The sequence below is a fragment of the Prionailurus bengalensis genome, chromosome B3 (genome assembly GCF_016509475.1).
Source record: "Prionailurus bengalensis isolate Pbe53 chromosome B3, Fcat_Pben_1.1_paternal_pri, whole genome shotgun sequence".
Classification (NCBI taxonomy): Eukaryota; Metazoa; Chordata; class Mammalia; order Carnivora; family Felidae; genus Prionailurus; species Prionailurus bengalensis.
The window spans coordinates 124,983,576-124,995,956 of NC_057355.1; the positions used below are offsets into that span (position 1 = coordinate 124,983,576).

Genomic DNA, 12,381 nt, shown 5'->3' on the forward strand with positions numbered 1-12,381 from the left:
CTGAGGGAATTGGAAGATAAATATACCTATAAATTTACCTGGTGGGTAGAGTTTTGAGCTTTCTTCTGTCCCAGTTTATTCTAAGGTAATTTCAATAAACATTGGTAGAAAAAAAAAGAATACAAATGCAATAAAAAAATCTTTCAAGAAAAGAATAAAGAGGACTCCTTCCAGACAGATATTTTATTGAAAGTTATTATAATACCTATCTTTAGTTTTATGAATCCTAATACAGAACCAAGTAATTTCAACATATGGATTAAAAATATGCAATATGTATTTTTAAATGGAGTAATATGAGTTATTATTTTTAATATGGGACTTGGCTAATGCACAGGGACAGAAGAACATTTTCCTGCTCTTGAGAAGGCAAAGTAAGGTCTTTAATCCGCACTGTGGAGGGATGCCACAGCAAGACCCATGCATAATGTTCTGGAACCATGTATATGAGCTTCCAAAGGAAAGGTGACAGGTGATGCTGATGAGATGTGGGGAGGGGAAGGAGAGATGTCTGACCGGACAGGATATGAAATTCGTGCTCATTATCTGAGTTTTCAGAAACAACAGGATAACTCAGGTAGCTGTTGTTCTGTCATGCTGGTACATCCTTTCACCCCTGTACTACTCCTGGGTATACAAGTAGACTGTGCTTCTTCATGCCTCTGAGCCTTTGCAAAGACTGTTGATTTCATCTAGAATGCCCTTCTCCTCCACCAGCAGCTCTCCATTGTCCCTGCTTCAGGGCTTCCTGTCCCTCAGGGCTCATTACCACCTCCCCCTGCCATTTGCTCTCTTAGCACCTTATGCTTACTCTTGTCAAAGCATTCAGTTTACCGTGTCAAGTTTGCCTGTCTACTCGGTCCTCTCTTCAGAGACTGTGAATCCCCAGAGCAGAGGAACTATGGTTTATCTATCACTTTATCCCTCATAACAGTTACAGTGCTTAACACATAGGTGTTCAGTAAATATTTATTACAGTAATAAGTGAATGGATGAAAGATGAATAAAGCACTTTGATGATATAGTCATATAGCATAGATGGTGGATTTGGGAGTCCATCCACTATCAAACTATTTGGTTTGGAGGCGGTCACTGATCTTGTATTCTTTCTTGAGGGACTTACGAATAATGTGGATATTTGACATATGGGAACCATAATGTGTAAATATCTTAAGTTCAGCCATTGGGAATTATGAGAGCTTTAGGCAATCGTTGTGAGGGAAAGATATGAGGATGACATAGAAGACCCTTGATAAGCATTCCCAGCATAACTATACAAATGGAAGAACTTCTAAAGCAGTACTCTTCCCTGAAGGAGCATGGATGGTGGGCAGTTAAAAATAGCAGATGTCACTACAAATGTCCACACCCTTGGTTATTATGAGTACTAAAAGTTTTAATATGTGTTAACTGCTTAGCTGACATCTGGGTATAGCAAGTATTTAATAAGTGATAAATGTTATTAGTAAGCATGATTCTAGAAAGTTCAAATATCTTCTCAAGAGTACTAATTTCTCCTTTTCTCTAAGGATTATGAGTAATTATGAAAAATGGTTATCATTGTAGGAAACACACACAAACTAGTACTACTACTGTATTTTATTTAAAGATAAAATTCCGTGTTCCATTCTATTCATAATAATTACACCCTGATTCTGTATGTGTCTGCAATAGTGAAACATAATTCACCAGCCATGGAAACCAATAGTCAAAAAGTGTGCCTTTTTCCCCAAAGTTCAGAGTTAGACCCTGAATTTACTTCTATGTAGGGAAAGAGACAAGAAAATTAAAGAGCTACTAAAAGAAAGCCTTGGGTTTTCCAAGAGTAATTTTGGATCATATTGTCATTACTTTAGGAGGTGATTCTAAGTACATATGATCCCAAAACTCTGGTTTGTAATTTGGGGATTTTTTTTTAATGTCAGGGATAGGAGTAGTAAAAAAAATTTTTTAATCCCTAAATATAGTGTTCTAAATCCTGAGTCCTTTGCAAATCAAAGCTTACTGCCCCTGGCAGAGCCAGGATTTCTGAAACCACAGTGTTCTGTGGCAGGCGTGGTAGCATTGGATGCCAGGTTCTCCAGGCAAACATTGGTTACTGCGTTGGGCAATGAGGGGATTGAGATGTTTGTAATGGCTTTGGGAATTTCATTGGCAGTGGCTGTAATTGGTGATGATGGGGTCTGAGGGACCAAAAGGAAGGGGCTGACTTCACATAAAACCCACACAAATTGTCTGGACCCAGAGCCATGGGAAACAGATTATCTTCCAGTGATTTTTAAGCTCTCTTGGCATCTCTATGAGTGTATTTTTCTTTATCACTCTTCATGACAGATGCAACCAGAGGTGATGAATGAAAGTGGAGTTAATGAATTATCAGTAAGAAAGAATAGTTCTAAAGGGGATGAGTATTTGGAGATAGAATGCATAGGTGGATGGAAACTTTATTTAAACTAGGAATGGCAACTAGGCTTGGCATTGCTGTTATTGATTGATTGATTGATTGACTTAGTCTTAGCTAATATTTACTTATTTTATTTAAAATTTATTTATTTTGAGAGAGGGTGTGCACACACGTGCAGGGGAGGGGCAGAGAGAGACGGAGAGAGAGAATCCCAAGCAGGCTCTGTGCTGTCAGTGCAGAGTCTGACGTGGGGCTCGTTCTCACTAACAATGAGATCATAACCTGAGCCAAAATCAAGAGTCAGACACTTAACCACCTGAGCCACCCAGGCACCCTGCTTCTACTTACTGAGTGTATACCATATGCCAGGAACAGAGCTTCACTTTTAACTTTTCACTTAAATTGATGACAAGACACTATGTTTATCCCAATTTATAGATGGAAACATTGAGGCTTGGAGAAGGGAAGTAACTCAACCCCTGGTCACTGACTATAAGTGTAGGAGCTGAGAGTCACAGCTATGCTCAGTGAAGAGTCAGTCCTGCTCACTCTGTGGTCTGCTAGACTGCCTGTCATGGACCCTCCTTGAAGTCTAGCCACTATTAATAGGAACTACTGGTGAAATGTACTTCTGTTTCTGGAGGAACATTGTATTCATCCATATTCACATAGAAGATCAGCAGAAATAAAATCTCTGGGAAGTAAGACACAGGGTCAGTTTACTGGGGATAAAGGGAGTAAAAATGTGGAAGAGTGTATGTGTGGGGTCTACATTGGTGGTTGAGCCCCATCTGGGGGACACAAGTGGAGGTGAAGATAGGGAAAGAGAATGCTGGGGACAGTGTCACCCAAAACACGGTAGCGGGGAGAACTTGTGCAGTACTAGAGGAGACAGGGGAAAGCTGAGAGGAAAATAGTAAATATCTTTCAACCTCAGAGTCTGGTACTCTTCCTGAAAAGAAACTCTATGTCATATCTTTGGCTAATCAAAATGGCTACAACTTTCTTATAATTGTTAAAAGTTTCCATTAATGTTTCACTAATGCCTTTTTTGGTTTCTGTTGGAGTTATGCATTGCTTTCTCACATTCTGAATGACCTTAAATTTATTGCCTGGCTTTCAGTTCTTGGGATGAGTTCACTAGATTTTCATTTAACCCACTAGCGTTCACTCAGTACTAGGAACCTATGCTAGTTATGCCACATACAGGCCATTCTGCAAGGTCCTTATAATGAAGTCACCAACAAGTATAATTGATTACACTTTTGAAGTGTATTCTAGGCCTCTTTTTTATTACCATCCTCTGAAGAATTTTTAAAATTTTTTTTTTCAACGTTTATTTTTGGGACAGAGAGAGACAGAGCTTGAACGGGGGAGGGGCAGAGAGAGAGGGAGACACAGAATCGGAAACAGGCTCCAGGCTCTGAGCCATCAGCCCAGAGCCCGACGCGGGGCTCGAACTCCCGGACCGCGAGATCGTGACCTGGCTGAAGTCGGACGCTTAACCGACTGCGCCACCCAGGCGCCCCAAGAATTTTTTAAACAATCTTTTTTTTTCCCTAATTGCCCTCGTCCCATAAAATTTTAATACCACAGATATACTGTCTATTTGTTTAAGCACTGTGGGCTTTTTGGCAGGTCAGAAACCATTTTAATACCTAAGATCCATCCCCCCTACACACCCAAAACAATTTTTGCTTCCTTGAGGGAGGTCTTCCCTCCATGCACAACTCATGCTTTAGAACTATCAAAGAATGATTGCGACCCTTCCAAAAATGCTGTTTGCCTCTTATGATTGCCTCTGCATTTGCACAGTTAACGTGTGTTCCCTTACCACTTCCCTTCCCTCAGTAACTGAAAGTGGGCCCTGTACAGGCCCACACACACCAGGAAACTCCCAAGGAGGTGTGTGCACCATCTCTGTCTCTACTGCAAAAACATGGTGGCTCTAGGACACAACTGCCAGTTTTGATTTGCTGGAAGTTAAATGCACACTTCAGTACTGTCTAATTGAAAAAAAAAAGTATGTTTGAAAATCCTTTTTTCTATTTACTTGGAGGAGGAGCAGGGGTTGAAGTATCTCCCTGTCCAATGTAGAATCAAGATCAATGACATGGTTTAAGGCACCTCTCTACCACTGTCAATTAAGCGAAATCAATTACCTAGTGTGGTTTTTCTACTAATCTTTGTTGTGCCCAGTAATTCTATGCTTAGCGTGTGTACTTCAAAAAGGATGTTCTCTGGAAATACTAAGCATATGGGTTGTCGTGTTCATTTCTTTGCTAGGACTGCCATAACAAAGTAGCACAGACTGAGCGGCTTAAACAACAGAAATTTATTTTCTCACAGTTGTTGGAGCTGGAAGTTCAAGGTCAAGGTGTCAGCAGGGTTGTTGTTTTTTTCTGAGAACTCTTTTCTTGGCTTATAGATGGCTGTCTTCTCCCTGTGGCTTCACACAGTCATCCCTTTGTGCATGTCTGTGTCCTAATTTCATCTTTTTATTAAGGACCCCGGTCATATTTGATTTGGCTTACCCTAATGATCTCATTTTAACACAGACCCTATCTCCAAATATTTGTCATATTCTGAGGTACTGGGGGGCTTAAAACTGCAGTGTTTTAATTTTGGAAGACAGAGTTCAGTCCATAATTAACATCATGTAAGAAGAGGTGTAAAAGAAGTCTATGTGAGCCACAAGTACAGACTTTGACTAAGCTGTATCTGTTCAAATCCTATTTCTTACTAGCCGTGTGTCCTTTCTGAACTTCAGCTCTCCTTAAAAGTATAATAATTATATCCATCCCAAAGGATTGTTGTGAGAATTATATCTAATCAATTAATAATAACTATAATAAATATATATACATGTCTAGCTCAGCATCTGGCTTGTAATTGCTTTTCCTCTTGAATATGGATTCAGACTTCAGTGCACTGAGAATAATAAAATCAGCAAGTCAGTTAACATTATTAATATCAAGGTGGGAAAGAAATGAGAATTTATTGAATAACTGTATATTGAGTACTCTCATGCACATAGTAGGACATAAGACCTGTAGATTAATTATTCAGTAGTATTTATTGTGCCTGCAATATGTGTCAGGTACAGAAAATAGTCTTCTCATCTCCTGTATCGCAAAGGCCCTTCTTACTACCCATACATACAGTTTTCTGTATTTCTTGCAGCAGATTCCCTGGCACTGGCGAGTTTCTGCAGGATCCAATAGAAAAAAGAAAATGTTTCAAATTGAGTTACTATTGTTGCAACTACATTTTTTTCTGCTGTCCTCAGAAACAGTCCTACCTGTGTCCAGAGGCTGTCATGTGGTTATTTCTCTGCTGGCCTACATTACTAATTCAGCTAATTGCAGCAATTACACGAAGAGATCGCTGCTAGCGAGAAAAGCCATTATACTGTTCCTGAACAGACTGCATTCCTCAGCATTCATTAATTATGCCAGCCTATAGATTCACAACCACCAAATCATACACTTGAGACCACACACCATATGCATTGAAACCCTCTCAAAGCTTGCAGTGCCTTTCCGTGCTGGCTTGCACTCGTGTATTGTCCAAAATTTGCATAGCCCTTCTGCTGCCCTTTGGATTCTCAAAATTGAAATTACAGTCAGAAATAGAGTTAGGCTGTACAATGTGACTTATGGGGATGGGATGATCTTGAGCCTCCTAGAACCACTCTGAGTCTTTCACCTTCTCATAAAACCCATACAGGTTGTCTGACCCCATAACCATTCACAGCCACACAAGAGTTTAAAATTCTTTATCCTACAGCATGCCCTCTTTAGAGAAGAGAAAGAGTAATAATGATGGAAGGCAAGACATAGTGATAAGTCTTTGATGCTTTTGTTCATGGGTTTCCTTATCTCTCTCTCTCTCCTCTCTCTTCCCCCACCCCATTATTTTTCCTTTGACACGCACAGCCAACATCAGATGACCTTGTTTCATCTGCTGAATGTTCAAGCGATGATGAGGACTTCGTTGAGTGCGAGCCGAGTACAGGTAGGTTAGGTCAGTCTTGTTTTGCTTGCTTTCTTTTTACATTTGCAAAAAACAATACATACATATATGTGAATATACATGTGTTTTATATATATATTATAGTGTGTTAATGTGTGTATTTCCTATATCTATATATGTATAAGCATACATATATAAATATTAATATATAATCAAAAGCATCAAATCCCATGGAAGGAGCAGATAAGATCCCAGGGAAATTTAAAGTTATTTCCTGAAAACTAAAGAAAAAGCCATGGTGTGCCGCCTAACTTTGAGCAATCAGACACCCAGCTTAACTATGGGAACAAGAAAAGTACAGCAGCCACTGGCAGTTATGAAGTTGACAGGGTGTGGGATCATGAAGATGTCTATACAGAAATAACATCAAAACACCATGAACCCAAAGTGGAACTATAGAGGTAATTTAAGCCTCATGAATTGTTCTGAGTCTGCATGGCAAACAAAACCGGAAGCCAAAATCAAACATAAATAAATAAATAAATAAATAAATAAATAAATAAATAAATAATAAATACATACATGCATACACACATACATACATACACACGTTTTCCATGGGATTTCAACAGCAGTTAACATGGTATTATATTTATACTAATTTTGTTCATTGTGCGTTTAGAGAAATTGTGCAGTATTATAGCTTAGTAAAAACAAAATTAGTACTGAACCATGCCATGTCAATAGCTGAGATGCTTCAAAATGTATCTATTGTGCTGAAGTTGAGAGTTGGCAACTTGATGCTTCAGTGTGTTCCCCATTTGCACCCAGATACATTTTGATCTTTTTATGGTCTTTCTTTATAGTGACCTATATATGATATAATGTCCAGCAGGCAACTGCAGTCCCTGATTATTTCCTATCAATTTTTCCAAGTCATCTGTTTTGAGACTTGCTATAAGTTAAACATTTATATATATATAATAGAGAACAGATATCATCGAATTTCTGTGTATGTTTAATAGAATTAAAAGCTGGAGTTGGGTCAAGATCTTATTTCTGCAAAGGCTAAGAGAAATAAATAGAATATTCTAGTTGATTCTTTGGTTTGCTTGATTTTTTTTCTTTTCTTTAAAAAAAGAGGTGAGCCATTAAACATTTTCTTTTGCTAATTCTGGAGAAATTCAAGGTTTGTGAAAAAAATAATATAACCAAAGAAAAAAACCTTCCAATTCTTACCCCAAGATGATTTACATTTTCTCAAATTTTGTTGAAGGACTGACTGGTGTCTTGCAAGTGGCTTTGAATCCAGGAAGTTCTGTGGGTTCCTATTTTTAGCATTACGTAGGGATATAATAATAGGTAGGACCTTTCCATTTTGGAGTGTGACCTGTTTCTTTGGGAGCTCAGTTGTGTAGAAGGAAAGTAACTGTGGCCTGGTGGTCAGATTTTTTTTCCAGATTATTAGACAATAATGTACTACATGAGGCTTTAATAATACTGGAGGTTAGATACATCCAGTCTATACCAGAACTTGGACACCAAGTTTTTATTCACTCATTAATTCATGCGTTCATTCATTCAATATTTCTGAGTGCTAGGACAGGGTACAGTGTATCTCTAGAATTGAGGCCCTCCTGTTCTAATAATTTTCATAAATGAGCTGTTGGAAAGTAGAATTAGGAGCTTTGCTACCTAAATTACCTCTCCAAAATAATTCAGTTCAGCAAGTATTTTTTGAGTTAACTGTGTGTTAGGCATGTGCCCCATCTTAGGAATTCAGATATAAATATGACATGTTCCCCAATACATATGTTAAGTTAACTGATTTCATGGCCAATAGTTTCAGATATCTAGACTTTAATTTGGATTTTTCTATTTATCCTTTCTCTGGTTTTCTTGCTTTCATAGCAGAGGTATCTGTATATATGCAACAATGTTGATCAAACCTTTAGATTTTAAGTCTTCTCATAAAAATTAAGACTTGACCATTCCAAAATATTACCCCTGTCTTCCCCTACTACTTCCCTGCCTCTTACGCTAAGTCATTTCCATAGCAACCTCCATAACAAAACAGAGGGGGTTTCCAGATCTGATTCATGAGTACAGCTTCCCAGGTTGTGGGTGTATATTGCCATTTGGTATTGAACTTGAACAGGCCCACACTTGAATGGCCCCAAACTAAGTCCATTTGCTTTTTTAGTGGCTGCACAGGTATTTCATCTGATTCAAAAGCAGAGGACAGAAATTCAATGCCAGCATTTCTTGAGTAATATAATTACATGGGGCAGGTGGGAGATAAAAGCTGTTTTTAAAACAATCTGTTGTGTTCTCTGAGGGGATGTAGGAGGGGACATATAAATAAAGTAGGTGACAGAGTGTTTACCCTGATGGAGCTAACATGTAGCTCTAAGAGACTAATATTGATCCCTTCTGCCTGGGATTATTCAACTCATCACATTTGAAGAAGGAGCATTTCTTCTTTCTAAATTTATTTACTCCATAAAGTATTCCTGATAAGTGATTCAGATATACAGGGAAATATGTCAGAAGCATATTTAATACAGAAAGGAGGTAGATATTCCTACTGATGTAGAGTTTTTACCCTGGAGGCCTGATTAACACTGAGGAAGGTTACACACATAGAGATACAAAGCCCTCTTCTGCATCCCATGAGAAATATCTCCATAGCCTTCACATCTTCCCAAAACAGTGTGGGTTAAAAATCAGAAAAATGTAAGCCAGTTGTTTCTGGGGCTAGGTTTGCCCTGCCTAAAGAGAAATCTTTCATTGCCCATGCAACAACAGATAATAATGGCAATATTTGGATCTCTTTGGCATATATGATTACTCTGAGATTCTGTGTGAATATTGAGATTAAAATTTTGGGTTTGAACATTCTAATTCACTGCCTCAGTTTCTCAAATTTTACTCTTTCCAGGCCTGATGTTTGATGGAAATACAATCAGTTTGGTTAATTACCCAGGCCTCGTTTTATCTTATTTAACAATTACCTTGTCTTCTCTCATTTTGTTGGCAAGTTGAGGATTTTCTAGCTGTCTCAGTTATAAGGCATTTAACTTCTACTGATTCTTTCCTGATTATTTAGGTTCACTAGAAGCTCTTATTTTTCATAAAGTTGCATAATTTAGAATTTGCTCTACTCAACAACTTTTGTTTTCATTTGGGCATCAAATTTTAAATGAAATTATTTTTATTTTTAATCTTCAAATCAAAATGGATTTTAAAGCTTCTGGTTTTGAGTCAGATGTAAGCAACTGCCTTTCGTGCCCACAACTCACTTTGGCACTTAGAGATCACGCTCATTTGTGTAGCTTAGTTATATCATCTTGAGGGACCGCTTAAATTTTTTTGGACTTTGGCTGATGATAGTCTAGAAACCTTTAGATCTAATGGGTCTCAAATTTTCTCTGGATGGAATGAGTAAAAAACGAACAAACAAAAAACCCCTGCACCTTTAGAGCCACACAGAGAGTGAAAGCTCAGTTAGTATTTGACTGAATTTATATGACCCTCAACATACCTCAGAATCTTACATTAAAGTTGGAGATGTTTCTTACCTCTAACTTCATCTGCCTTTAAAGAGCCAAATAAAACCTGTTGAATTATTTAAAATATATGATTCCATGCAAATAAATATCACCCTAACAAAATCCACATTTCTTAAAAAAAATCCTCTACTTTTTATAATGAGTCACAGGTAAAATTACATTTTCTGAACATTTACTTTGAGAAACCAGCATTGAAACTGTGGTAGGTTCCCCTCCCTAAGGAATGTGAGGAGGAAACACACACACACACACACACACACACACACACACACACACAAAACCTCAAAGCAACCAGGCTGTAAGAGTGAGCATATGACCTCCGTCACGACCTTGTAACCTGAGACCACCTAATCAGACTGCATGTTTGTGTGTTCCCATATATGGGAGACAAAGAAATAGAAAATGTATAAGAAACTACACCACATGGTGATTGAGGCTCAGTTCTTCCATATGAACCCAACTGAGACCCACTGGCATGAGTAAAGTTGCTTCCCAGAAAGAAAAGCCTCAGTGTCATGACCCTCTGTGGGAGAATCCTGGTACAAAAGTTTATAAAATCATAATGAAGGTATTTGCATCAAATGAAAATATGCAGAAGAATATTTGAATAGCTATTTCAGGACCTAAAATTGGGGGTCAGGGTTTTAACTTTCCTAATTTGTGCACATGAATTGCATTCCCCACAAAGGAAGTCAGTATCTATTTACTATCTCAGACTTTGTCTTTGCGTACAAACCCTTTTTTTCCCAAGCACACTTCTGTTGATATTAAATCATGCTGTAAATTCCTATTTCATTGTTCTCACCTCTTTGGATCCAACAACAACAACAAAGTAGAGAAGCTGGAGAGGATTTATATGACCACTAGAAAATGGGATTTTTGATAAATGAAATTATGGAAGTCAAATTACACTTAAGATCTGTAGTCAATTCACATCTGTGATTTAAAATGTGGGAATCAATTCTGAAACATAGAGAAATTGATGAAAGTCACTTCCTAAATGGAAAAAAATACCTTCTCTCCCTTCCTGCTCCTATCCCCACTCTCTCCATCTTTAGAAATAGAAAACACTGTATTCTTAGGTGAGCGTTTATATAATTAAAAATTACCAACTTTCTGAATTTTATATATTTATGATCTCAGTATTCTAAAGTCCTGGGGCAGGGGCCACAGAGCAGAGAGAAAAATACAAAGAAATGCCTTTTCACCTGAGAAGTGGGCATGGCAACAATTAGCAACAGTATTGATTTACACAGCCATTACACAGGGATACATTTTTCTAGTTGTCAATTAGCCAGGGGTTTTGCCTCCACTTTTGTTAAATGTCCTTTGATCAAATCTCAAGGGACAGTACATCCACCAGAGGGCAGACAGTAAAAGGAAGTAAAGATGAAGCAGATCCATCCATCAATAGACCTGTGCTAAACAATTTTCTTAATGGTTGGATTGAGGGAGATGTTTAAACTATTGGCAGTAATTTGAGATCACAAAATAATTACTTTTCCCAGAGTGGTTCTCAGATGTGTTTTTACTCCTCAAATCTACAGCCCTCGCATTTGCATTTGGTGTTATTGCTACTTTGTTCCTCTTTGTTAGTCGCACTATAATATTCAACCCAGTGTGGGTGAAATTTAAATTTGGCAAAACACCAAGAGCATAGCCTTATTTATGTTCTCCAGGTGGAACTGGGTTCTTAATCTTTATCCGTTTGAGACGCCTCAGCATTTATAATAGGAAAATCTGGCGCTGAATTGTTAACAGTTCACCAAATCCTTAGGTTTTTATTTGCTGGAACACCATGGAAAATGCAGCTGAAATGTTAAGACAATAATAATTTTAGATCAGAAGGATAAGAAGAAATACAGTCTTATTTTTCAGAATCCATAGTTTAAAAAAAACTGTGCTGGTCATCGACATTAAATATGATATTTTTAATCTTATATGTGTATAGAAATACATTTTGCCTTTAGTGTTTTCAGCAAGCTTGAAGAATTAGCAACTTGTACATTTTATTTGGGTTTTTATTCAATTTTAGAAATATTGTTCCACATGGAAAAATTGGCTAATGACATGATAATTCTATTTACAAATCTTGAATCGCCACATGGAAAAATTTTTTCTAAAATTAAATGAAAATCAAGTGTATAGTAATATAGTCAACGCATAAATAAAATGCCATAGGAATGTTTGAGCGTCACGTGTCCAGAATCCACCGTGGAGCCCAAGTCCACTTTAAAACACTTCGAATAAAAGGATAATGGGAAGTAATCTCAAAATGGTTTTACTTTTGTTAAGAAGAATGTACACAGATGTAAGTTTCGTTAGTTCAATTATTCATTGTTGGGTATAGACCTTAGTCCCTTTTACATTTGACTTATAATACATGTCTGGTGTACACAAAGGGAAAGAGTTATTGACATCTTTAGATCC

The 12,381-nt window shown here is 37.6% G+C and overlaps 1 protein-coding gene across 32 annotated transcripts in view; it reads left to right on the forward strand.

Moving 5' to 3' along the window:
• NRXN3 (neurexin 3) overlaps positions 1-12,381 on the forward strand; it is a 1,568,410-nt gene that overhangs the window by 1,509,483 nt on the left and 46,546 nt on the right. For 17 of the 32 annotated variants that reach the window (XR_006293453.1, XR_006293455.1, XM_043556739.1 and 14 more), the window contains one exon: positions 6,343-6,430. Coding sequence is in view for 29 of the 32 variants with exons in the window: in XM_043556739.1 (XP_043412674.1) it covers positions 6,343-6,430 (88 nt within the window). In the remaining 3 variants the exon portion in view is untranslated. The remainder of the gene's footprint in view (positions 1-6,342; positions 6,431-12,381) is intronic. The other 15 variants (XR_006293454.1, XM_043556740.1, XM_043556751.1 and 12 more) reach the window with 1 other exon arrangement.